The sequence below is a fragment of the Xyrauchen texanus genome, chromosome 2 (genome assembly GCF_025860055.1).
Source record: "Xyrauchen texanus isolate HMW12.3.18 chromosome 2, RBS_HiC_50CHRs, whole genome shotgun sequence".
NCBI lineage: Eukaryota > Metazoa > Chordata > Actinopteri > Cypriniformes > Catostomidae > Xyrauchen > Xyrauchen texanus.
This window is the reverse complement of record NC_068277.1, coordinates 57,790,595-57,818,192: the sequence shown is the minus strand read 5'-3', so window position 1 is coordinate 57,818,192 and position 27,598 is coordinate 57,790,595. Positions and strand designations below refer to the sequence as shown.

The window sequence follows — 27,598 nt, the reverse complement described above, 5'->3', positions numbered from 1 at the left end:
CTCACCCAAATATTCAACCATCCTCTATGTGACATCACTCCCCGGAGCTCTTTTATGCCCTCTTGTGGAGTCAAAGTTAAAGTTATCTTTTCTCCTTCCTGCTCTCAAAACACTGAAAGTTGTTCTGAAAAACTCTTTCTTATCCCTTTAAAAGGGCAGGGACATCAAAATACTTGAATCACCAATAAACGTTTATCATGGCGGTGTTATTTCCCTTAAAACGAGCATACAAAGTTTTAAGCTCATCCGGGAGAGAGGCGTTCACGGCGGAGTTTGTATTCCCCTTGAAGTCCTTGATTATATTTCCCTGTCACATTCTTTTAGAGTCGCGTTGAAAAATCTAACACAGGACACCTTCAGGGTTCTTGTAGAGCCCATGCCTAGGTGGGTCGCGCTGTTTTGACGGCAAACGGAGGACCAACAGCATATTAGGCAGGTGGTCGTAATGTTTTGGCACATCAGTGTACATTTGTTTGTGTTCCTCGGATGAAGAAAAAAAGGCACACGGGTATGAGATGGCATGATGGTGAGTAAATAATCAAATATCATTTTTGTGAACTATTCCTTTAACCCTCACTGAGACCTTTTTGCATGTTTACATTATTATGTTTAATAAGTTGTAGGGCTGGATCAGATAATATAGGCAAAATCGGAACACACACACACACACACAATAAAAAAATCTCATCATTAACATTAAGTCCAAAAATATCTTGGTAGGTGTTTAAAGCTCCTTGCAAAACGTTTGCATGAACATTGTGTAATGTACATCAACACATCTAATAACAAACCATCATTCCTCTATTTTAACCACAAGATGGCACACTACCAATTCAGGCGCCAGGTTTTGACTTTAGCTTGTTGAATGTGCTCTGCTACTAAACAACTGTGTGAGTTTTTATTCTTATAAACAAACCCCTGCTGGAGGGTTATTAGAATGCACTTATTTTTAATGAGTATTGCAATTGTTTGTTTTTTTTTGTGTGTGTGTGCTGAAACCTAGTTCAGTGGATTTTCAAATAGGGAATGGCATAAAGAATACTTCAGCATACAGAATTCTGCTGAACCCTCTGACTAATACTTCTCAAAAATGGCCATTAGAACTAAAACTTTTTATGTGTTTCACTTCCTCTCTGATGCATGACATATAATTATTACATTGCAGTGCAGCCTAAAATAGTTTGTTCTGTTGTGAAACTCTTTATCACCAAATATGTGTCTTTGTGCATATGCATTGTTATAATGTGAAACTCAACTGCTAGACTGCAAGGCCTCTCATTTAGTTGACACGTCTGAGGCACACAAACCCTTGAGAAAGGAAATAAGTGGTTTGTCTCTAGCATTTGATAAATGTGTTGTAAGTAGGGTTGGTTGCTATGTAGTTGATCAGCCTTACAAAGGATGCTTATCATACTCAAACTAATGACAACGTTGTCTTTTTAAGTTTCAGGTCCTGAAGAAGCTGTATGTTTTACTCAATCAGAAACTGGAATTTCACTTCACTTTTGCTCCATAATGAGGTGACAGCAGACTACTTTTGATCACTTACAGTTGAGAAACATCTGTGGTGACTTGTCAGCGAGATTCATCATAGCTTTATAAAATCCACAAAAATAAATGATTGATTAATTCATTGGTAAAAGTGAATCCATTTAAAATGTATTTTAAGTAAACAAGGCAAATGCTTCACTGCCACTTTTAAATAACTGCAATCTTCATTTATAAAACGACGGTTCCCTTTCGTAGGAACTCGAGCTGAGTAATGTTAATGAGTAATTCTGACCTGTCAGTACAGTGCAATGCTTAAAGTCTATGTTGCCGCTATAGCTGTTGGGCATTAACTTATCAATGGAGTCTCTGTCGGTAGACATTCTCTTGTCTCTAATTTTATGCATGGAGTACATATGCTTACACCGTTTTGTCCCATCTGCGTTCCTTTATGGAATGTATCTGTTGTTTTAGAGGCATTCTCGGGTGCTTCGTTTGAGCTCTTGGCAACAGTCACTGATAAGCTTGACTCTTAAAATGGCCCTGCTAGTGGCATTGGCATAGTTTAAGAGAGTTGGTGATTTGCATGCCTTATCGATCAATCCCTTATTTATTGATTTTGCGTCAGGGTGTTCAAGGGTCATGTTAATACTTCGTTTGGGCTACTTGCCTAAGGTTATTTCGATGTATTTTTGCTTGCAGACCATTAATTGGCAGGCTCTCTATCATCCCCATTTGATTCGGAGGAGCACGAAAGGTTACATATGCTTTGCCTAGTTCGGGCGTTGCGAGTTTATGTTGACTGTACTGGCCAGCAGTGTAAGTCAAGGCAGTTGTTTGTGTGCTTTGGTGGCTGCAACAGGGGTGTTTCAGTGTCCAAGCAAAGACTGTCTCGCTATCATATTGATGCAATTTCAAGTACCTATGAAGCATGTGGTTTACCTTTGGGTATTTGAGCCAGGTATTCAGGTATTCTGCGAGGAGCATGGCATCCTCATGGGCTTTGGCTAGAGGTGCGTACTTGAAAGACATTTGTATGGCAGTAGGGTGGTCCTCTCCTCATACATGTTTACATTCAATGTTAGATTTTATAATCTGGATGAGGGTTTGACTCCAGGTTCTCTCTGTTGGAACAGGAGTAAAAACATAATTCCTTCTTATTATTAAGATGCTTTAGCTCACTTATGCGCCGCTATTTGCTTACCGCATGGGCTTACACAGTTGTTCACATGGCGTGAATGTATATCATTCCCATAGCGATTACACAGCTCGAGTTCCTATGAAAGGGAACATCTTGGTTACGTGGAATGTAACCCTGGTTCCATGAGTGGGAACAAGACACTGCGTAGCTGGCCATCTAGACTCGATGGTGTGAAAGGTAGAGCCTTTATTGAGCATGTGACGAAGCTTCCTAGCGATGTCACTTAAGCACCATCAGCCAATAAATTGGGCTTCAGACCATGTGACACTCAGACATGTCCCATATCAGGGTATGTTCCACATTACTTAGACGTTTTCTTGCACCAGACCCTAGTGGGAGGTGCAGATAGAATTAGAACCAAGAAATCCACTAAACCTCAGATGCTCAACTTTCAAGAGGTGTCTTATAAAGTTTTTGTTTCCAAAGCTATATGTTATGTGGTATTTGTGTTGCATACTTTTTGTTTTTACCAGACAGCAAGGCAAGTGAGTGTGAGGAAGTCAGTTTTCTCTCTTCTCTGTTTCGCTGTATTGGATGTCTCAATAATTTGGAAAGCTTATGAACATGAACATATTTCGAGAGTCCTGCTGCTCCATATTTGGAGTTTTTTTGTTTTTCCTTCTTCGAGGTAAGTAACTAGAGGAATTGCTAAAAAACATTTAATAGATAAAGTTGTTACCAACATGTAACAATTCATTATTTGTAGTTCAAGGTATATTATTGTTAGCTTAAGGAAAAGAGACAAATTTACTTTTCAGGAACTTTTCTTTTTCCACAGGAACTAGTAGCATTACAGTTATGTAATTTTCTTTAAATAATGGTGTCTGTGTATACATTTTGTATATATATATATATATATATATGTATGTATGTATGTATGTATGTATGTACGTACATACAAGACAGACAGTTGACAGACAGTTGTGTAATGAACGTTACCACGATCACACATACATACATACATACATACACACACATATATATATATATATACAGTGTATGTATATATATATATATATATATATACATGGAAGGTTAAGGCAAAGAAATGCAGCTTTAATTCAATGAATGTTGAAAATGAAAAAGTTAAGATGTATTACATATTTCCTTTATAATTTGATATGCATGTCATCTAGACTACAAGGCAGTTCAGCTCAGGAAGCCTCAAGCCTTATCTTTAGAAAATGTGCGTCATCAGTTATTTTGCAACCAGTAATAGAAAATGTAGTATTCAAACATAAAGAGTTATTTCAAGGTTCACTTTCAGTGTTTATACAGGTGCAACCAATAGAAACCTCAATTCCCCCAAAATTGGGATAGGTATGTAAAATGTAAATAAATATATTTAAAAAAACAGAATTTGCTAATTCTTTTTTTTTTACCTGTATTCCACTGAAAAAAATTGCAAAGATAAGCAATGTTTCAACTATTCAGTAACTTAAATATTAACTAACTTTGTTTTTATGTAAATATACTTAAATGTATTTTCTCTATTTGACATGAAATTAGGATCTTTAGCAATTTCTTGTAAATTAACTATATCTTTCTAAACAAACTCTATTCTTTCTTGTGGCAGGGCGGAGGACGTGTTAGGCGATCTCTCTCTCCCGCACGGCCCCCTGCAGTCAGCCTTTAACCCTCACGCAGGCATTAAAGCCTTATACGGGACCGGGTGCGTAGGATCACGACACGGCCCCGCCCTCCGTCCCTGCCACAGTACTATTAAAACAAATATTATCTATTAATTTCATTTTGTTGCTTTCACAGGGATATACTAATAGGTTCCCCCATTTGATATTTCCATCTTCCTCCATTTCACTTTAGATACTTCGTTCATCCAGGTTGAATTTGGGCTGCTTTTATAATAATTTATTACATTTGGGTATTCTAGTCCTCCGAGCCTTTTTGACAACTTAAGAATTTTAAAACTAATTCTATTGATTCCACGGATTCCACGTTGTGTTGGAGAAGCGACACTAGGGGTCTCTCTTGAGTGCCGATATATGCCTCTGATCTATGAAAAAAGGCCAATGAGAAGTTGGCAGACGGTATTTGCATACCTCACCCCCGGACATACGGGTATTTAAGCGAGGCAAATACAGGAGTTCATTCATGAAAATTTCTTCGGAGCCGATGGTCGTGTATGCAGTTTGCTGCGAGTCACACACCAGTTACTGCTATTCCTCTGACACTCTGCATGCTGATGGATCTGATGGCGCACAACAGCGGATTTCTCATTCTTGCACGGCTGTGCACGACAGCGCAGACAAACTCAGAAAGAGTTTTTTCGAAAAGTGTGATTTTATTAAAAGAGTAATTTCCTCTAAAAGAGCAAAACACAGCGGCGTTGAACGTCCTATTCTGGACGCGTCTTTCTCAAGATGCCTTTCCGCCCCTGTGTTGTTCCTGGATGCGGTAGAGTGCTCTCCGCTTCAGATGGCCACAGGCGTTGTCTCGTGTGTTTGGGCAGCGATCACACCGAGGCTGTGTTTGTGGATGGTTCATGTTCTCACTGCGAGACCATGACCATGACAACGTTGTGGTTGCGGCTTGCTTTCAACAGAAAGCAAGCCACTCCAGCCACCCCCCGCATTGCTCCTTCTTCCCACGGGATTGAGGACAATGCGGTTGGCGATGGAAGCGATCTGGAGATGCAGCGGGTGCAGCTCCTCCGGGTACGCCCCCTTGGACCACCCGCCCCCCGGCACGCTCGTTGACTCCCGTCCGTGCTCGAGGTAACATCGGAGAGTGCGGTATCTGACGCGGAGGACTCCCCTGGGCTGCCGCTTTCGGGCCTGCACGCCCAGGCTGAGGCCGACGCGCAGATGACCGACATGCTTTCCCGGGCCGCCACTGGCGTGGGCTTGGATTGGAACCTTCCATCCTCCCCACAGCCATCACGGCTGGACGACTGGTACCTGGGGTCCGGGCACCCCTCTCCACTCATCACACCGCCACTTGCTCATCCGCTCTCGCAACCCTCGACGGCGGAGCGCGCCACGGATACACGACGATTCTCCAGGTGGATAGGGCAGTTGCGCTCCTCCTATGCCCCGGAAACCCTACCACCTGGCGGGGCCGCCCTGTACTCCCCTCCCGGCCCTGTAGGACAACATTCTCGCTGACCGCGAAGGCCTACAGCGCTGCTGGATGGGCCGCTTCCGCCCTGCAAGGCACTCAGAAATATGTACGGGGGTGGCCCTGATCCCGACACGCTGCAGGAACTGCGCTCAGTGACCGACCTCGCCCTGAGAGTGACGAAGGTCACAGTGCAGTCGCTCGGGCAGGCGATGGCCACGCTCGTGATCCAGGAACGACAACTGTGGCTGAACTTGGTCGAGATGCATGAAGCCGACAAGACTCGCTTCCTCAACGCCCCTGTCTTCCAGTTCGGCCTCTTCGCCCAACAGTTTTCCATGGTGAAGAAGCAGACGGAGGCCATCTCTCACATCATGCCCCGCTGCAAACCTGCCGCCCCGGGCCATGCCCCGTCTGCTTGCCGATGGCGTCCCCCTGCGGCTAAGAAACACTCTGCTCCACCTAAACCCAGGCCCAGCTCTCAGCCCCAGCATCGAGCACTCCACGGGAAGTGCACGCCCCCTGTCTCACGGACCCCCTCGAGGACCCGGAAGGCTCCCAGGTAGTCCTGAGACTGCCGACCCAGAGTCCAAGACGTTCAAGTCCAAGACCAAGACGCTTCGGAGGTGGTAAGACCGCTCCGTCCCCCGGTGGAGGGCCGGGAGGAGAATCTTGTGTTTTTTCATTTGCCGCACCCCCTAACAAGGGCTGCGGTACCCAAATTCTCAATAAAAGAGCTATTTCCTTTGTCTCTGGGTCACCTGACCCACAAATGCCGTTCTCACGGCACTTTGCTTCCAGATCTCAACAGTCCCGGCTTCCTGAATGCGGTATCTCCGCCCTCAGCCCCACGACTGTTCCTCGGCCGGTTCAGATGAGTCCAGAGGATGCCAACATCAGACCTCCTCCTCAGTCACGAACCCGCCCCCTGCCAGGTGCGTGGAGCAAGGTAAGTACTTCGAGTTTGTTCTCAGCACCAAAGCCTCGGGACGCACCACTGCCTCCCGACGACATATTACCTGTTCCGCCCCGCTGCAAAGCCCCGCCGGGTACGTCCAAAATACTCGTCCCCTTGGTGCCCCTAGCACGGATTTTAGAGGCGTGGCTTTCACTGCCCAACCCGTCACGCTGGCTACACCAGACGATTCGACTCGGTTACGCAGTTCAGTTTGCTAGGCCTCCTAGAGAGTTACTATGTGCGCACAGAGACCAGGTGCTCAGGCACCTCAGCCGTTTGGGACTTCAGGTCAACTGGGAAAAGAGCAAGCTCGCCCCGGTTCAGAGCATCTCTTTTCTCGGCATGGAGTTAGACTCCGTCTCAATGTGAGCACGTCTCTCCAACAAGTGTGCACAGTCGGTGCTGAAATGCCTCGCTTCCTTCATGCCAGGCACTATGGTCCCTTTAAAATGTTTCCAAAGTCTCCTGGGGCATATGGCATCCTCCGCGGTGGCTCGGCACGCACTGTGTGAGAATCACCACCGCCTGCCGCCAAACCTTCAAACCCTGAACAGAACTCTGCTTTTTACGGGCAGGAGTACCCTTGCAGCAGGTGTCCCGACGCGTCCTGGTCACGACCGACGCCTCCAAATCGGGTCGGGGCGCCATGTGCAACGGGCATGCAGCCGCGGGCCTTTGGAACAGGGCCCCGCTGCACTGGCACATCAACTGCCTAGAGTTGCTGGCTGTTCTCTTTGCCCTGAGGACGTTTCTCCCATTAGTTCGAGACAAACATGTCCTAGTCAGGTCAGACAGCACCACAGTGGTGGCTTACATAAATCGCCAAGGTGGAGTACGCTCCCACCACATGTCACAACTCGCCCATCGTCTCCTCCTTTGGAGCCAGCAGCGACTCAAGTCCACTCACATCCCCGGCAACCTCAATGTGATAGCGCTATCCCATTATCACGACAACGCTTGCCCAGTGGGGAGTGGACCTCCCACTGCCTGCTCTGGTATGCCCGAACAGAGGCTCAACTCGGGGCAGACGCATTGGCACACAGCTGGCCCATGGGGCTGCACAAGTACGCATTTCCCCGAGTCAGCCTTCTTGCACAGGTGCTGTGCAAGGTCAGGGAGGACGAGGAGCAAGTCACCTTGGTGGCCCCCTATTGGCCCACTCAGACTTGGTTCTCGGATCTCACGCTTCTCGCGACAGCCCATCCCTGGCGAATTCCTCTGAGGAAGGACCTTCTTTCTCAGGGACGGGGCACGCTCTGGCACCCGCACCCAGACCTCTGGAACCTGCACGTCTGGCCCTTGGATGGGATGCAGAAGATCAAGCAAAATTGCGCCTGTCCGCAAATTGGTGTTTTTCCCGGGCTGAAGACCCACAGAGGTGCGCAGTTAGGTCAGTGCTTGTGTTCCTACAGGAGAGGCTGGAGGGGAGGCTGTCCCCCTCCACCCTCAAGGTTTATGTCGCCACCATCGCGGCTCACCATGACACAATAGAAGGCAAGTCTCTGGGTAAGCACGACTTAATTATCAGGTTCCTAAAAGGCGCCTGGAGGCTAACTCCCTCCCGGCAAAGCCTGTTCCCCTCCTAGGATCTCTCGGTGGTCCTCACGGGCCTCCGGAGACCCCCCTTCAAGGCGCTAGATTCAGCTGGACTCAGGGCCCTCTCTCTCAAAACGGCCCTGCTGATCACGCTCGCCTCCTTCAAGAGGGTCGGGGACCTGCAAGCGTTCTCTGTCAGCGGCACTTGCCTGGAGTTCGGTCCGGCAGACACATATGTGATCCTAAGACTGCGACCGGGCTACGTGCCCAAGGTTCCTACCACACCCTTCAGAGATCAGGTAGTGAACCTTCAAGCACTGCCCTGGGAGGAGGCAGACCCAGCCCTTTCATTGCTGTGTCCGGTACGTGCTTTGCGTATCTATCTGGACCGCACGCAGAGCTCTAGACGTTCTGAGTAGCTCTTCGTCTGCTTCGGGGGACAGCAGATAGGGAATGCTGTCTCCAAACAGAGCCTCGCCCACTGGGTTGTTGATGCCATTTCATTGGCTTATCACGCCCAGGCCGTGCCCCCCCCCCCCCTTGCGGGTTCGAGCGCACTCAACCAGAAGTGTTGCGTCCTCGTGGGCACTGCCCAAGGAAACCTCCCTAGCAGACATCTGTAGAGCAGCAGTGTGGGCAACACCTAACACTTTCGCGAGATTCTACAATCTCAGAGTTGAATCAGTATCATCCCGTGTTTTCTCAGGTCCGAGCCTGTAGAACTTCGGTAACACGCTGACGAACTGGCCGGGTGAATCGCTTGCGCCTAGTGCCCTTTCCCTCAGCCGAGGTAAAATAGTGCGCCTTTGTTCCCAGGAGACCCCACCTTTCGGATCCCTGGTTAATTAATCCCTAGCCCTCATGGGTCCGCAGTTCAGCGGAGGAACTCGCCGAACCAAGCCACTATGGGTACTCAATCTACCCTGTACTGGAATAGGTGCTCCACAGGTTAAGACCTCCTGTTCGTACTCCCCCTGTGTGTAATCTCTGCGGTACTGTCCCCTCACGAGCGGACCCCCATGTCTCCCTTAGGCAGTTCCAGCTGCCTCGGTCGCCGTGCTGTAGCTACTCCCCCCTCTACGAGGCTGGATCTACCACCGCCCCAACTTTCCCACATTCCCTAAACGGCCATGTGATGTATTTGCTACCTTTACCTCCCCTGAAGGGTAGGTGTGGTCTCCGCAGGGTCTTCTCCCCCTGAAAGAATAGGAAACTGGGTAAGACCCCCTTTCCTTAATGCATGTAAGGGCTCTGGCCATAATTGCTCTATGCGAGAAACAGAGAGAAAAGAGGCCCAGCCAGGCTTGGCCCATTCCCAGGTTGGCAAGCATCACCTGGTTCCCCTCACTAGGGTAACCGTAAGGATTCTGATGACTTTAATGGGGCATTGGGGAAGGGTACATGCAGCCTGATACAGCTGGTCGCATTTGCACGTAAGAATACCTGCCCGCTTCTGTATCAGCAGTTCACGTACACTGCTCAGTGCATGGCATGATTGAAGTGGGAACCCTAGTGTCACTTCTCCGACACAACGTGGAGAGAGCAACAGAAGGGGAACATCTAGGTTACGTATGTAACCTCCGTTCCCCGATGGAAGGAACGAGATGTTGTGTCTTCCCTGCCACGTCGCTGAGCCGAGCCACTGTTGTGGCTGGACAATTTCCAGCTCCTCAGAAAAATCCTGAATGAACTCCTGTATTTGCCCCGCTTAAATACCCATATGTCCGGGGGCTGGGTATGCAAATACCGTCTGCCAACTTCTCATTGGCCTTTTTTCATAGATCAGAGGCATATATCTGCGCTCAAGAGAGACCCCTAGTGTCGCTTCTCCAACACAACATCTCGTTTCCTCCATCGGGGAACGGAGGTTACATACGTAACCTAGACATTTCCTATTATCTCTTATATATTGGCAAAATATTCCATTGTCTAAAAACACTTTTTGACATACTAACTGTAGATATTGAAAAAGGAATATAAACTTATGGCTCCTACACACTACACAACTTTCAAAGACGTCGGTACCGTTCATTACACAACTGTCTGTCTTGTCACTGAAGTTGTAGCGTTTTCAAATTACACGACAAATCGGCGACATGGGTGAACACATTACAAAACATTTCACTATTGACGAATCACAGACGACTCTGCCTGGACTCCAAATTACGTTGCACAACAGAATACATGCTAGAAGTGATACGAGATACGAAAATCAGAATATGATGTGTATGTTTTTAATCGCCTCAAGGCATCATATATTTTATTGGTAACAATATGAAAAAGAACCGCCTACTGTAAAATCTACCTATTTGCTTACCTGACTGTCCAAGAGAATTGGCAATTTCTCTCCAACTCTTCTCTTTCTCCACCTGGTTGTGTTACAGTTGAGGAAAAATCAAATAGGCACTGGTGCTCCTGCCAATGTTCCACAAATGTTTCCTCCATTTTTTTCGGTCAAATGAGACTTTCTTGACACCGCAGCCATGCTAGTTGATGTTCTATTGCACGTACATCAGGACTCCTCCCACTGAAACTTCCCATGACGCATTTCTTGCTCTCTCATTGGCTGTAGGTTGATGCTGCAGTTGGTCCAGATATTTAACATTCTAGATATCTCACTGACATCAGCGACACGTCGGCGATTCTCTCAAATCGCGTCTTTGATAGTTCATATATTGCGATCGTTGCTCATGGGAGCTAGCTGCATTTTGCCTGTGATTTCATGCTTTTGTCAGCGATCTCCATAAAACTGTCGGTGAGCGAAAATCGGTCTTTAAATCATGTAGTGTAAACTTGGCATTATGCTAATTCTGATTGACGTGTAGTGAATCCGTGTCAGCCACTGGCTGTGTCTCGTTTGGAAGGCTGCGTGCTAGGTAGGATGCATCCTTTGAAGGCTGCAGTCCGAGTGCCCTCCTTTAAACAAGCCTTGTTTAAACAAGACAAGGCCCTCATAGAACAAACGGAAACGGAATGTATCATGGTTGCTATGACAGCCACGCCACTCTTTAACAAGCGCGAGCTCTTCGAGTGAGAGGGGAGCAAAGTACCTTTGGAAGAGAATGTATGAGGTACATTTTAGGAGAGTTGTAATTATGTAAAGAGAAAATAAAATAGATTTTACAGTTGTACTTTTAATCTAATACTTTATTTTAATCATATATGAATATAGTTGTACATATTATATACTCTGCACCTGTCTACTGAGGTACTTCAACTTGGGAATTAACATTCCTTGCATTTGAACATCATATTTATGGGCAAATTGGCATCATTTTATTTTTTTACATTTCTGTTGAAGCAAAGATTTGTGGGTTGTGAGTGCCCACGAAGGATACACCTCATGCATCCTCCGAATTCCCATGAAAGGAGGTTGCATTCGAAGGCTGTATTCGAAGTGTCCTACTCGCTTATCTGAAATGAGACAACCTCGATGACGTATGCGGCCAACAAATGCGACCTCCAGAGGATGCATCCTTCCAAATGAGACACAGCCACTGTTTACATACAACAGCGCTCCATGATCGCTCATATTACTACTACACTACACTACTAAAGCTATGAAAGGGCTTTAAGCGGCTTTAAAGAACAACTTCAGTATTACGGCTCATCACAGCTGAGAGACACAACAGACTGATTTATTGCAGAACTCATGGTGCTTATTTCTTACCAGAGTTTTCACATTGGAGAAGACGTGCTGTTTAAAATGGTGGATGACGTTGAGGTTTCTACAGTGAATGATTCTTGCGCACCGGCTACTGCGAAATAGAGAGGAATAACCCACTTGAACGCTATTTTTCCACTGAGAATGCTGATCTTCAGAAAGCTGACAGTATCTCTGCTTGGGTGTGGCAATAGGTGATCTCGCACACACACATCCTTGTTTATCCAATAACTTGTTAGCAACAGCACAAGCCCTGATACTATTTCTGAAGTGATATTTTTGAATTACTAACGATGGCTTGGAAGCATCATTTGGTCTGAACCAACAATGGCAAATTCTGATCCGCAGAAAGAAAGTAGTTCCATGCACAAAAAACTGAAACTCTTGAGAAGTGAAAGTGCATAAATGTTTTTTTGAATTTTTAAAAACAATGTCTTATCTTATTTTCATAATCATCAGCTTTCAGCAGAGAGGTAAATGCCACTGCATCTCTCTCGAGATGTGAATCGCACTCGCTCACACTATTAGTTGTGTGCAGCATACGACACTCATTTGTGTGCGCGAGCGCATATTCTAATTTTATAGTCATCACTGTAGCCTGAGTTGACAGGAAAAGTTGATGAGCTGTATCATGGTACCATTTAAGCCTGATTGGATTGGTTTGAATTTGTCAACCTGAAAACAATCCTGAATCCATGAGTTCTTCAAGCGACCTTCATGGTCCAGGTCTCAGGTGCAATTACAAATGCAGTCGACAAGCGGGAAACAAGAACAAAGAAAGTCTGTTGTGATAAAAGTGAATTCTGATGACGCATTTTTTGTTAAAGATGCTCTAGATGGGGACAGTTATGTCTTTGTGATGGTGAACAATGTTTTACTTGCCCTCGTTCTATATTCCCTTTCTTATGGGTAGTTGATATTGTTGAGGTAATTTTTGTTGTCAGACTGGTGTTTGATGAACACATCATTTTGAACGACAAACTAAAAGAGCAGCAATTTAGTAATATAAAGCAGTTGTTGTAATAATATGTAACCAAAGTTGTTTACTCTGTGTTGTAGGGTCATGTGCTGTTCCAAAGGCTGAACATAAAGCTGTTGGGAGCTCTCTGCATCTAATGCTTGAACATCCAAAAGAAAGTTATAATCTGGTACAATGGAAATTCAATGATACAATCTTTGCAGAGTATGATGAAACTTTAAATTTTAAAATACTCGCCCCCAAATTATTTGCCAGAAGATTAAGGATGAATCAGAGTGATCTAAGTTTAACAGTAGAAGAACTTGAATTCCAGGATTCTGGAATCTTCTCCATTGTTGCAGAAGGAAACCATACACAATATGAAACAAAATTTATTCAGCTACATGTGCATGGTAAGGTTAATCTCTTGATAATTTCTTTCAATACCATTACATTTTTAATTTGAAAATACTAAAACAACATTCAAGGAATTAAAATAGTTTGCAATGGCTTATGTATGCCATCTGGTTTGTTTGTCTTTCCTCCCACAGATCTTATCAGAGATGTACAGATTAAGTACAATTCTACCTGGCAGCATTCAAAAAACATGTGCACATTTCATCTTCAGTGTCTGGTCTTTGGTGATATGAATCCCTCCTATAGCTGGAGTCGACATTATGTTGGGAGTGAACAATACCTACAATTCGATCTCAGTCTAGAACAGAACAACACGTTCAGCTGCACAGCCAATAACAGTGTCAGCATCAAGACTGCAGCCGTGAACGTGAAGTGCAGCGAGGAGTCAAGTAAGTCATTTGATGGCACTGGCATAGAATTGCTAACTAGTGATCTTATTATTTAGATAACATGAATATTAATGCATCTCTAAAGCTTCGAGGAAAATAATAATGATATGAGTGAATTGTTGCATGGCACAAGAACAATTTTTTCTTCCGCTCATAGTGACGTGCAGAAATGCTAAAATACACTATCAGTCACAGACAGCTCTCACCCTTTCAGTCATAGCGCTTGTTCAAAGAGGGAGCAGTTTTTGGTAATAACAGAAAATTGACAGCATCTGGAGTTATTCACACCAAGTGTCACAACCTAGACTTGGCATTTATTATAATTTATAATGGGCTTGTGTGACCATTTATACAGGTTTATTTAAATTCAGGTGTTTTTGCCTGAAACATTGGCAATGATCTTTAATCCTTGTTAATAAATTATACCCTTAATAAAACTACCCATGCATTTACTGTAGTAATATTGTATTAACCATGATTAGTAACCACGACTGTAGTAAACATGTTTTTAGTTTTGTTTTTTTTTTGGGGGCAGTAAGCAAGGTTTTGATACAATTAACCATGGCTTTACCACAGCTTTACTGAAGTATCCATATGGCAACATGGTTTTAGTAATAGTAACCGGAACCATATAATAATATCTATGGTTAATTTTGGATTTATATGTTGCTTATACTTAAACATTTTGAAAAGGTAAACAAAGCAGCCTAATAATTTTCTGCTTAGACTTATAAATATATAGAAATCCAAAGAATTTGTAAAAATGTAATTAATTAGAGGTATCAGTATTGATATCAAATTGCCCATCCCTAGCCCCTGCCATTCATTTTAACGGCACAAACAAATGACACCTGTTTGTAACAATTTGGACGACATGGGGTGGAGAATGACGTCACTGCTCTCGAAAACATTTTTGCTATATCTAAGGAAGGGAAGTAGTTACAACGTTTGTTTTAATGGCACAAACCGAGCACAAACGACCAGCGAATCGATTTTAGCGAGATGGGGTAGAGCGTGACGTCACACAGCCCAAAAAAGAATGCTTAATACCTCAAACACCAAACCAGCACAAATGTTCATTTTTGCGGCACAAATCAGCACAAACACAGCACAAACAAATGGAATAGTTTTGGTGATTATTTAATTATATGGGGTGCCAACTTCACGGAGGTGCGTGTCTCGTGTTAATCATGAGAGGCAGAGGCGTTTCCAGCATTGAAGGACATCCGGGGCTTAGCCCAGACCATTTTATTTTCACACTAGTAACCACTTCCCTGTAGTCCAAAGCTGGTGAGAGGGTATTCTTTGAGTTTTGCTCTGGCTGGGCCTGTTTCTACAGTTCCTAAATCTTCCACTCTAGTACTATCCTCGACTAACTCATCCTCTCTCCTCCCTGAATCATCTGTGATGCAAAAGAACAGATACAGCACATAACTTATTGCAAATCAGCTTCAAACAACTAGTTCATCAAGTGCTACATATGTCAAATTGTAGACCAATACCATTGAAGAAAATGTATTGGGAAGAGCAGATCAGTGGGATTGCCCTAAGATCTATCATGATTCTTAAATTTTTATGTACATTAACATAAAGTCATCACAAAAGAGTTATATTATGGTGAGTAAAGTGAAGTAAAAAAAATTATATTTTTTGACATAAATAGTCAAAATGATGTATAAGATCCTAAGTTAAAGCAATACATGAATGACTTTAGTCTAAGTTCATTGACACACCATGGCATCAAACTGTATATAATTCTCCATGTTCATCTGTCAAAATCCTTTCATTAGGATAAACAATGTTTCACTTTTAACTTTCTCTAAAGTAAAGTGACTGATTAATTGTTACCAGTTTCCATGCCTGATTCTGGCACATCTTTGCTACCCTCTACAAAACCATTTAATCAAATCAAAGTGTATATTTACTACAAACTAATATCACAAAACAAGTCACACATACATTATGTGCTAATAATGCTTATTAGTTATCCTTAGAGAAAACAACATCTGATAAACAAGAAAAGTATGCTTCGAACGTGACTCGAACAGCGGTCTCCAGTGTGAGAGGCGTATGCGCTAACCACGAGGCTAGAGGCTACAACATGTAATATCTGTCGGTAGTGGACGTCTTGAGGTTTAGCCTACTGTGGGTGAAAGCCAGCCAGATAATGATCTTTAGACTTTAAGGACAAAAACAAATGTGAATTCTTACCCACTGACTTCTTTTGGAAAAATCCCCAAAGCCTCATTTGCTTAATTTTTGCTGTCTTTCCTGCTAACTCGCCACTAAGTAACGTAAGTTGATGTCAACTCCTCCCCTACCTGCTGCATATTCAACAGAGAGGAAGAAACGGAGTCGCCTATAGGCTACCGACAGCAAAGAAACTTATTCTATAGGCTAGATTATGCCTATGTCTATTTTTACAGGCTGTATGCAGTATGTGCAAAGCCAAAACACAATGAAATAAGGCAACTTATGATTTCGGGGGTTTACATAGGCTTTTGTCCGGTTTCATATTTGTCAGTCAACTTTTCAAAATTCATTCGGGGCTACACTCAAAACATTCGGGGCTGAAGCCCCGGCAAAATCGGCTGCCGCCGCCTCTGATGAGAGGTTTCTTTATCTCACAGTGATGGAGAGAACCCCTGTCTTTCACCGAAGCTGCTTGCCATTGCAAATGACAAATACTTTGCTTTTAACTCTGCTAAAAAGCATTCAAAGCTGATGTGGGTTAAATATGATCTGATGAATGAACTTGTGCCTCATTTGGATTGGTGTCAATTGTGACACATGCTGGTGTTATGGACGTGGCTATCTTTTGATAGTAGTCACTGTCAATAAGGTTACAGCTGTCTGAATATGGGCTTGACTTCGTTTGTTCGTTCATACAGACAGTATTCAAGCCGCTATGGTAAGCTGTTTAAAGATCCACCCTGTAAGTAAATGCGTTGTCAATCCCAAATACTGACTGTGTGAACGTAGCATATGAGAGAACATGAAAAATGGTTGACAGGCAGAAAGCGTCAGAACCGCGGCTTATGGACGCATTTTTGTTTGCTGTTTATGGAATCTAGAGCTGACACAGAGACATTTCAGGACACCTGTTATAGTGACATCTTTCAGGGAGAGTAAAATTTCTTTGCATAGATTTCCATGAAAGAAATCACGTATAGCAACTTTTAATATACTCTTACCCTAAACCCTAAATCTAATCTTTCTTTTACTTTTTTGCAAATGTAGTATCTTGCTAGCTGTAGATCAACAGGCACAGTATGGGTGATTTTCGGACCATGAGTATTTGATACATGTGGTCGCTTGTCTAGAATTTGGTGCACTGGCTCCAAATTTAGGTGGAAATTAACACACCGATTTCCAGTGTAAATGGTAAATGGTCTGCACTTATATAGCACCTTTTTAAGCCTTAACGGTATTCAAAGTGACTACAGTGAATACAGTGTGATCATGTTGTTTACACACCTCCTTTCTTTGTACATTTTAGATTGGGCTTTATTCACAAAACTCAATTGGCTATTGCCGGCTGCTTTTTGCAATTACTTTTGAAAGAAATGTTGATCATGGCATAGGAATTTATCGAATTGGAGGATTTACCTGGATGACAGTGATAGAGTGATGCTACAGTATGTAAAATGAGTATGGCAGATCGCCGTAGTCTGGTACATTCTCACAAATCTATTACTCAGAACTGGCCCACAATTTTGAGAATTGTACCATGCAATTTGCATTCAGCACAGATTTTGTAGGGGCATTTCCTGTGTATGCATAGTGTATCGGGTCCCAAAGCATAATGTGTAAATCAATAGGACAATTCATTTACCCCCAGAGACTACTTTTAACCTGCTGTGATATTGGTCACGATTTAACAATAATGTGGTGTAATTATACATTACAGGTATACCTCAGAAGTACTTGCTAATTGCAGTAGGAACTGGAATTGTGGGAATTGTTATCCTTGTTGGAATCACAGCAGCATGCTGCAGGTGGAGACCTAAAGGTGTGTTGGAAAAGTGAACAATTTTTATGTAGTTATTTATTCATACTATAACAACTCAGAAATCATTATCTGGTCTGTATTAAGAATGATTTCATATTTGTAATGTTTTAATTTTTTTTAAATGCTTTCAGGAAAAGGGGACGGCGAGGAAGGAAAAACAGTGTATGAAGACGTGAAACCTGGTGGCATTGCAAAGAAAGTGGTGAGCAGGCCATTCACATGACATTATGGGTTAAAAGTCTTTTTAATTTACTATCTTTTGTCTATAAATTTGCAAGACTGTTAGGCCAGAAATATACTTTACGCAAATATGAGTACGTAGATGCAAGCTCTTGGCCATCCTATTGCCGACACGATCAAACATGCTTAAAATAATTATTCTTCCAAAAATTATAATTATCTAATTTACTTGTATGTCTCAACAAATATATTTTAATGGAGATATGATGTGAATATATCAATATAATGCAAGCTAACGGTGATTAATATGCTCTGCCCTTGTACATACACATGCGTGAGGACTGTAAGCTTAAAATCATGATCGTGACTAGGGGGCTGCAAAAGGCAAGATTTATAGTGAATCAGGATTTACGTTTTGGTCTTTTCTCACCCAAAACCAATCTTATCACTTCAGAAGTCATGGATTAAACCACTTGTGTTGTATAAAATCCCTTTATGCTGCCTATTTTGAGCTTGGAAGGGTTTTCCCCATTAACTTTCAGTGTAAGGATATATTTACATCATATTTACATCAAAATAACTTTGGTTATGTTTTGGTTGCATAAGAAAGAAGGTCATACGAGTTTGAGAAAGTATAAGGGGAGTAAATGATGAGAAAATGATCACGTCACATTAACTATTAATTTATCATGCATTACTATGGTGGTAATAAACCTCAGTACTCAAGGGGGTTCAATCATCTGTGCAGTTAAACTGGATGTGTCATTGTTCATTTAAGTTGCTATAAATATATTGCCTTTACCTTGTTTCTGGGACATGTCTTGCCAACCCAGGTTATAATGGTTGCTATGGCTCTGGCTTTGTTACTTCTAAAAGTCATTTTTCATTATTTGAAAATTTAAATATTGGCTATATCAAGATATCAAATGTACATACACAAATTGAATGACATGCGTTTATAAAATGATCAGGGAAACAAAAACGGAAATGACAGAAAAATAGACTATTTAAAAATAAAATGAGTACTGTAATGGATGATTATGTATTGCAATCTATGATTGGGATAGAAATGCCAGTGGTAAATTAAATCAAATATAATATATAAATACCATTAAACAACAGATGTAATAAAAGCCCTTTAAAATATAATCATAATAATAAAAAAATGAAGTGCAAAGACCAAAAATTGCTGTAATTATAAGTTTTACATTACTCAAATCAGGGGGTGCTTCAAGTAAATCATTTAGATCAAATGGATCAGCTTACAAAAAATTATGTGAACCCTGCCTTATTTGCCCAGCAATTTTCTATATCCATGACAGACTGTCTTGAAAAATAAAACTCAACGTAGAAGCAGACAGTTCACACTAATGTCTTATTCACAGCAGTGCCAAACATTGAAAAAATATCTTTCCAAGAAAGTTCAGTTGGAAAAAATAAACTCCAGAAAACGTGAGTTGTGGAAAATTAGATTGGATCTAGGAGCATTATGCAGCTTTATACAGTGTATGTCATTAAAAAGGCAGCAAGGCCCTCACAGCCTTGCTTTCATTTCCATCAAAAATCAAAGATGGCACTTATGTGAATGAGGTCAATATAATGCCCCTTGCTGTCAAGTGCAAATGCAATGCTTACTAGCTGGTGTTCCGAATTGTGGTCCAACACATTTTGGAACGCAATAACTCACGAAATCGAGCTTGCGTTGCAAGTGTCTACATTCATGTACTTGCGTAGAGTATGTTTCAACCTTGATTCTATAAGCATACTTTATCTACTTGAGACTATGTAATGAAATATTAACTCTGTTTTGCATGTTTATAGAGCCTTTTTTGGGCATATATATTAAGATATTCTGCTACAAGCTAACTAGATGTGACGTGTATTACAGAAACGATCAGAAAGTGTTGTGAATGGGATGTCCATTTATGAAACAGTGGATGACACAAAAGTCATATCAAACATGGTAGGTTTGCATACATCACAAAATACATACGTTATTGCTTCCTCTTTTGCTAATTAATTGGGCTTATAGAAAGTACACTAACAAAAGGTACAATAAAGTAACTGAAATACAATAAAGATAATGATTAGTACTGTAATTCACCAAAGTGGCATTGTACACACAAAGTCAAAAAGACCACAAAGTATAGTCAGGACATTACTGATTACATTTTTGATCAAATTTAGACATGCCCCATTTCCAGCAGCCTTCGTTCCAACAACTTATCCTTGAGTAATTATGCTAAATTGCTAATTTGCCACTAGAAAAGCACTTGCCATTATATCAAACACAGTTGAAAGATATTTGGTTCATTAAATGAAGCTTAACATTGTCTTTGTTTGTTTTTGAGTTGCCACAGTATGCAGTAGACTGGCATGTCTTAAGGTTAGGTAAAAAAAATGACAACGACAAAAAAAAAAAACTCATCGGTCAATCATTGTTTTGAGGAATAAAGGCTTGAATGCTTGAAATTGCCAAAAGACTGAAGATTTCATATAAAGGTGTGCATTACAGTCTTCAAAGACAAAGGCTCAAAAAAATTAAAGACTGGCTGTAACAATGACAGAAAGAGATGTGGAAGGCCAGGGGCCTGTACCATGATGGTCGCTGAACGAACACAGGGTTTCAGGATTGGTTTCAGGTTGACAAATTCAAACTAATCCAATCAGGCTTAATTGGTACCATGATACAGCTCATCAACTTTTCCTGTCAACTCTGGCTACGATCATGACTATAAGATTAGATTACGTGCTCATGCACATGAATGAGTGACGTTTGCAGCGCACAACCAATCGTGTGACACAAGACATTGTTTTAAAAATGTTTAAAAAATAATTAAATGCAGGGCCGGAGTGGGACTCATATTCAGCCCGGGATGTCATGTGCAAGTCAGCCCACACCAAAAAGGGGGGTTGGAGGTGAAGATGATTACAATAAACAAGATTGCATCAAAAATATGCAATTACTTGAAAATGATATACTTATAATTATACGGCATTCACTAAGATTTTCACTTTGTCATAAGACTTCATTGTATGTGTTGTCAAAATAAGTGAATGTTAAAGGGATATTTGATCATTTCCTCACCTTCATGCCATCCCTGATGTGTATGACTTTCTTCTGCAGAACATGAATGAAGATGTTTAGAAGAATATCTCAGCTCTGTTGGTCCATTCAATGCAAGTAAATGAGAAGCAGTAAGAAACAGATCAATAATTAGTAATTTTTTACTATAAATCACCATTTTCATTTTCAGCACTCTTCTCTCTTTTGAGTTCTTCTGTTGTTGGTGATTTACATTTGCATATCGCCCCCAACTGGGGAGGGAGGACAATTTATAGTAAAAAGGACTTTGATCTGTTTCTCACCCACGCCATATCACTTCTGAAGACATAGATTTGGAGTTGTATGGATTACTTTTATGCTGCATTTATCTGATTTTTGTACCTTCTGAGTTCTGATCACTATTCACTTGCATTGAAAGGACCAACAGAGCTGAGCAATTCTTCTAAAAAGCTTATTTTGTGTTCAGCAGAAGAAAGTATTACACATCTGGGATGGCATAAGGGTGAGTAAATTATGAGAGAAATTACATTTTTGGGTAAACTTAAGTTTATTTTAAAGACTATCTAGGCACATTATTATTTTAAAGGCCAGTGGTGGCTCAGCGGTTCAGGCTCTGGGTTACTGACCGAAAGGTCGGGGGTTCAAGCCCCAGCACTGCCAAGATACCACTGTTGGGCTCTTGAGCAAGGCCCTTCACCCTATCTGCTCCAGGGGTGCTGTTTCATGGCTGACCCTGCGCTCTGACAGCTTAGTTGGTATATGCGAAAAGAACTGCATTTCATTGGCTCTGTACCTGTACTCTGCACAATGACAATAAAGTTGAATCTTAATCTTAATCATTATTTTAAAGACTATCTAGGCACATTATAACACTCCAGAACTGTAACTGTTTTATAACTCTTTCAAGATGTACAGGGTCACACTTTAAATGGTCAGTGCTTTGTAGTTTAGATCAGTAAAATAGCTACAGATCCAGTGAAACAATGAAGGTTCAGTGATTGTTTTTACATTTTTACATGCCATTCAAAAATGTACATTTTACAACTATAAGAGTGAAATAAATGTCTAAAAATAACACATTTGTGCTTTTCATTTCATTTTCATCTGCGCAGTGGTTTCGTTTAGTTTAATCTTTTGAGAGCTGTGAAGTCCCATTATTTTTTTTACCGTGTCGTGCTGTTGCATCTGTATTCATTTACTTTAAGTATTGTGTTATTTTGTGACAAAAAAATTATTTAGCTATTATTATTCTGCACTGCTAGGGAAGAGGATTTCAGAGAGTAATTTATTGAGATTGTGAGACTGCATTCAGTATTAAACTTGTGATAATCTTGTACCTGAAGCACGTTCATCCATTCAGCTATTAGTAGTTTATCTGTTCTCGATGGATCTTCCGTGATCCTTCCCGCACTGTCAACTGAAGCGGCGCAATATCAGCAACATCAGTTTCGTCTCTTACAGGCTACTCCTTCATTTGTTTGGGTGTGAGATGATAAAATACAGACTGTGTCCGCTATAATACGGGACGCAATTCTGATCCTTTAAATACCGGACATACGGACTGTTGGCAATTGTTATGCCAAGTTTGTCAATCAACATGCGGACCTAACCGGCCCAATTTTTGACCGGCCCAACGGGAATTGTCCCGATCTTCGGCCCTGATTAAATGCATTTACACTGCTCAAGAGTTCAGCATGAAATCGTGATGACTTCAAACACATGATTTACACAGTACATGGGATAACTGTAAAATTATGAAGGCATTTACACAACAAGAAGAAACAGCGGGTGCTACAAGAGCTCATGAGGACTGCTGCAAACAATTTCTTAATGTGATAAAATGTATATTTAAAACAGCTGGTATATCAATGCGTAAGTGAATTCATTTAGGCCCACAACAAGAACACACAGGCTTATTCATTTTAAAAGCTTAAATTTATTTAAAATATAAAAGCTTTTGTATTTATTTGAATTGAACTTTATCATTCAAAACTATTACAAATAAATATAGGCTACTATTGATTACATAACTATTAGAGACTATAAAGGTGAATTTTCTCCCTAAGTTTATTTTCCTTTATTAAAATCTACCAGTTAGTTGTATATCAAAAAGTTCTTAAAATTTTAAAGTTGTCAAAAAGGCTTGGGGGACTAGAATTCCCAAATGTAATAAATTATTATAAAGCTGCCCAGATTCAACCTGGATGAATGAAGTATCTAAAGTGAAATGGAGGAAGATGAAAATGTAAAATGGGGGAACCTATTAGTATACAAAGATGGGTAGTTACTCGTTACATTTACTCCATTACATTTACTTGTAACATTTTGAGGAAAATGTTACTTTTAGAGTAGGTTCAAAAGTGGGTACTTTTTACTCTCACTCAAGTAAATTTCTAATGATCTTTTTTTTTAACTTTTACTTCTTTACAATGTGTGGCGTTACTGTAGTTACATTACTGGGTTTAATTTGAATTAATGTGTAATTTATTGATAGATTATTAAATCGGACTTTTACAAGAGCTGCGCGCAATGATATGCTCCCACTTGAGTGATGAGACTTTCACTCAATCACTGCAGCAGCATCAAACTCTTCAAAGTGAAACACTTTCTTTGTGCCTTCATTTAACACCAAGAAAAGCTGATATTTTAAGATTAAAGTTAAAGCTCCAACTTCAGGCAGCACGCTGAGGTAAATTTTGGCTCTTATTCTAACACGGGCTTTTCTGTGTAATGAGATGGTAGGGTGATTCTGTAACTGGGCTCTTATGACATCAGTTTTTAAGTGCACATTTTTAAATGGGTGCAGCAATATATCAGTGTGCTTTGTCCCGCATATCATAAGCAGTATTTATGCATATACTCCACGCCCTTGCAGGGGTACTGGAAACTATCGCAATTACTTCAGGCAGATTAACTGTATAAATCCATTTAAACATCCAAGTTGACCGTAAATCACTGTCATTCGCGTGATCGACATCTGGAGCGCGAACAGGCCGCATTTCTGCGCGTGGGGTGGGGGGCATTGGGGGGCGCAGGTGTGATGTGCATGAGGCAATCATCGCGACGAGAATGGCTGTGTATGCAATCGTTCACTCATTCACTATTTCCTATATAGTGAATGGCAGTTAGTGCACTATATCTCAGCAGTAAGTGAACAAAATGAGCGAATTTGGATGAGAGTGTCTGGGGCTGGTGCAGAAACGTCACATATGACATTTTTAAATACTTGGGCCTTATTTGTTTTTCTTATTAAATAATATATTAATACAATAAATCTTCATTCTGATTGTCATTTTTAATATATATACTGTGTGTTAATATAAAGAGTAAACACGTTTGATCAAATAAAGGGTACATTTTAAAATGTATCTTTATGTTTTGTCTCTCTATATGCTATTATGTTATTTTAATCCTGTAATGATTTGTCAAAAATGTATTTACTACATTCATCATGAAATAAAACATTGCAGGAGTGAAGGAAGCAGTAAACTCCTAGCTTGTACGTCTTCCCAGTGGTGGATTGTGGGAAATTAACCGTCATCGAGTGTACTTGAAATGTACACTTGAAATTAGAGTGCATTGTGGGTAAGAATGAGTGAACAAAAGTAGGGAATGAGTGGCTCACTCAGAATTTAGACACTCCTACAAAATAGCGAAAACTCGAAATAGTTCACTATATAGTGTATAGGGGGTGGTTTCAGACACAGCGAGTGTTCCACGATCAGGGTTGGTGCCCTACGTAGGATAATGTACTCTGCATTTAGAAAGTGGCGGTACTGCAGTATAGAACTAACAATCTAAATACTTACGACACTGAAAACTGTAACTAGACTGAAATATGAATCCATTTGGTGGACCAGCACAAAAGCCCAAGTCACATGCTTGGAGAAGTTGCAATGACCGTAATGTTAAAAAAAGTTTTTTTTGGAATCTGATAATACCTCTCTACTCCCTCTACAGCCTCAAACTCTTTATGACAAAATCAACTATGAGCGACACCCTGCTGTTGGCCCAAGCATTTCCTCTCCCTACCAGGAAGTCCTGTGAGTTAGACAGACAAACTGTTCATGCTTCTTTTCGAGCTCACACCTCTGGATCTGTTTAACTGTCTTCACATATTTTCCATATGTATTCATATAGGCTGAATCTGTTGGCCTTTTAACTCTGTAATTGGACCCTTGTATTAAATGTATGTTGAAGTAAATGTATCATATTCAAACACTGTATGGTGTATAACTTTCTTTGCAACAAGAGGAAGTTGCAGTGCATAGTCTGATTAAAGATTCAACAGCCAAAGAGCAGTTAATCAATGTACTAATCTCAGTATTATTGTGTGAATACATATTTTGAGTGACTGTATTTTCTTTTAAAAAATACTTGAAAAGAGAAGCCATTCACTCTCACCCTGAAATTGATTTTTGTATGACTAGTGAATCAGCTCTAATGGGTGAAGAGAAAAAATGCCTTGCACTGAGTCTGTAACCATCTCATTCATTTATGGTATTTAAACACTGAACATGTTTAGCATTGAATGTAGAAGAAATAAATGTTTACTTATGGCATATTGTAACTCATCCAAACAGCTACTCAGGTGAGAGCAAAACAGTCAAAGGCATAAAGAACACCCCTTGCATTGGGGTTGGTATTATAAGCATAGAATATTTAGCCTGTAATATAGAACAGGAAGTCCTGCCTTACAGGAAATAGAGCCAATCACCTTTTAGATACAGACATCACCTGTCAGTCAACTCGAGAGTGTGCATGCACATTAGCATGACTAGCCTGATAAATGGCTTTTTATTATTGTTATTATTTGGACACCTGAACACCACACTCATATGTGCTTGAAGATTTAATTTCAAATTCAATGGCAATAATCACTCCGTTTGCTGATATAACAGCTACCAATCTTATGGGAATGCTCGCCACTAGATATTGCAATATGGCTGAGGGGATTTGCTTATTGCCCATTCAGTCACAAGAGCATTAGTGATGTCATAGACTGATGTTGGGCACATGGCTCATAGATATAGTTCATACCAAAGGTGTTCAGAGTTGCTCAGGTCTGGGTCTTGAGTAGGCTAGTTCTTCTACACCAGACTCAGTAAACCATGTCTTTATGGATCTCACTTTGTGGAGCACAAACTAATATTTTTAGAAGAATATCTCAGCTCTGTCCTTACAATGCAAAGTCAAAACTTTGAAGCCGTAAGACTCCAAGCCTGTGGATATTATGTTTTTTAGTGTAATCTGAGGTAAAGAAGCACAATTTATGAGACCATTGTTGTCAGATTTTACTGCTGATTTGAAATCTGTTCTTTGATCATAATCTTGACCAACTGTTTTGGAGATATCTGTCTTTCCCCATTCAAGTAGATAGGAGCTGCACTGTCATGACTGGAAATAGCTTCCCGAGAGCATTATAAACATGGCCGACAGTGTACTGACTTGCTAGAGAGACTTTGGCTTGGTGTACCACTGCCTTCAAAGGACGCATCCTACCTAGCACCAGCCTTTGAAACAAGACAGCCTGTAATCCTTTTTTCTATAAATTCTCCTCCCTGCTAAGTAGGTGGCGATATGAATAAAGAACGAAAAACAAAATAACTTAGGAGGGTAGAGCGCTTAGGAAGGCTGTTTGAAGACAGAGATTTATAGTAAAAAAGGACTTAAATATTGATCTGTTTCTCACCGAAACCTATCATATCGCTTCTGAAGACATGGATATATCCACTGGAGTTGATTATTTTTATGCTGCCTTTATATGCTTTTTGAGCTTTTAAGTTTTGGACCCTGTAGACTTACATTTTATGGACCTATAGAGCTGCGATTTCTAAAAATCTTTGTTTGTGTTCAGAAGAAGAATGAAAGTCATATACATCTGGGATGGCATGAGGGTGAGTAAATAATGGGAGAATTTACATTTTTGGATGAACAATTCCTTTAAGATTTGTTCTCATAGAAACTACTGTAACAGCCAAACCCATAAATTAGAAGGGGTGTACACATATTTTTATAGCGTAACCTTAAACACATTGCATGTTATCACTACCGTCATTTCCCATCTTGCCTATACTTTTCTTACCTCTGACATTGTCCCGTTAGCACTAAACTGCAGCTGGTACTCCAAGTACTCAAGAAATCTTTATCAAAGTTTAAATATATGTATATATATATATATATATATATATATATATATATATATATATATATAAACAAAAAAGTAATGTATTAGTTGAGTAAAATGGGTGCATTTTTGGTGGGTAATGTTTCAAACTGAAGTATATTAAGTGATCTGTAAGATTAATGAATAAGTGTCTTTAAAATCCATCCTGAATTGACTGCTGTAGTGCAAATAGATGCATTTTCCTTTATTATTTGGCTGACAAAGGCTTTAGTTAGTAATTTATTTTTTATGTATTTCAGTTTAAGAGAAGTGATGCAAGCAGTGACATTACAGACATAACATCATAGTCGGTAAAGCTGTTTTGAAACAATGTGTATTGTGAAAAGCACTTTACAAATAAAAATGTCTTGACAATTCAAGACCTGACTTCAACCCTCTGTGTGTGGCCAAAGTGCTGGAAAGGTCTTGCTAATAGTCCTCAAATCTCTTGTATCTGTCTATCATCATTCTATAGATATAGAAC

General features: G+C 41.0%; 1 protein-coding gene across 4 annotated transcripts; it reads left to right on the top strand.

Annotated features, from left to right (window-relative positions):
• The first annotated feature begins 152 nt into the window (after window positions 1-152).
• si:cabz01074944.1 (uncharacterized) lies at window positions 153-27,085 on the top strand. 4 transcript variants are annotated; one of them, XM_052150670.1, is made up of 9 exons: window positions 153-526; window positions 1,445-1,520; window positions 11,935-12,119; window positions 12,985-13,296; window positions 13,435-13,689; window positions 17,600-17,701; window positions 17,833-17,903; window positions 19,770-19,844; window positions 24,909-27,084. In XM_052150670.1, the coding sequence occupies exons 4-9, from the start codon at window positions 13,041-13,043 to the stop codon at window positions 24,993-24,995; spliced, it is 846 nt and encodes a 281-aa protein (XP_052006630.1). In that variant the 5' UTR covers window positions 153-526; window positions 1,445-1,520; window positions 11,935-12,119; window positions 12,985-13,040; the 3' UTR covers window positions 24,996-27,084. The 4 variants fall into 4 exon arrangements, with proteins under 4 accessions (XP_052006630.1, XP_052006626.1, XP_052006640.1 ...); XM_052150666.1 differs by lacking the exon at window positions 11,935-12,119; XM_052150680.1 differs by lacking the exons at window positions 153-526; window positions 1,445-1,520; window positions 11,935-12,119 and adding an exon at window positions 3,024-3,087.
• Window positions 27,086-27,598: the final 513 nt, after the last annotated feature.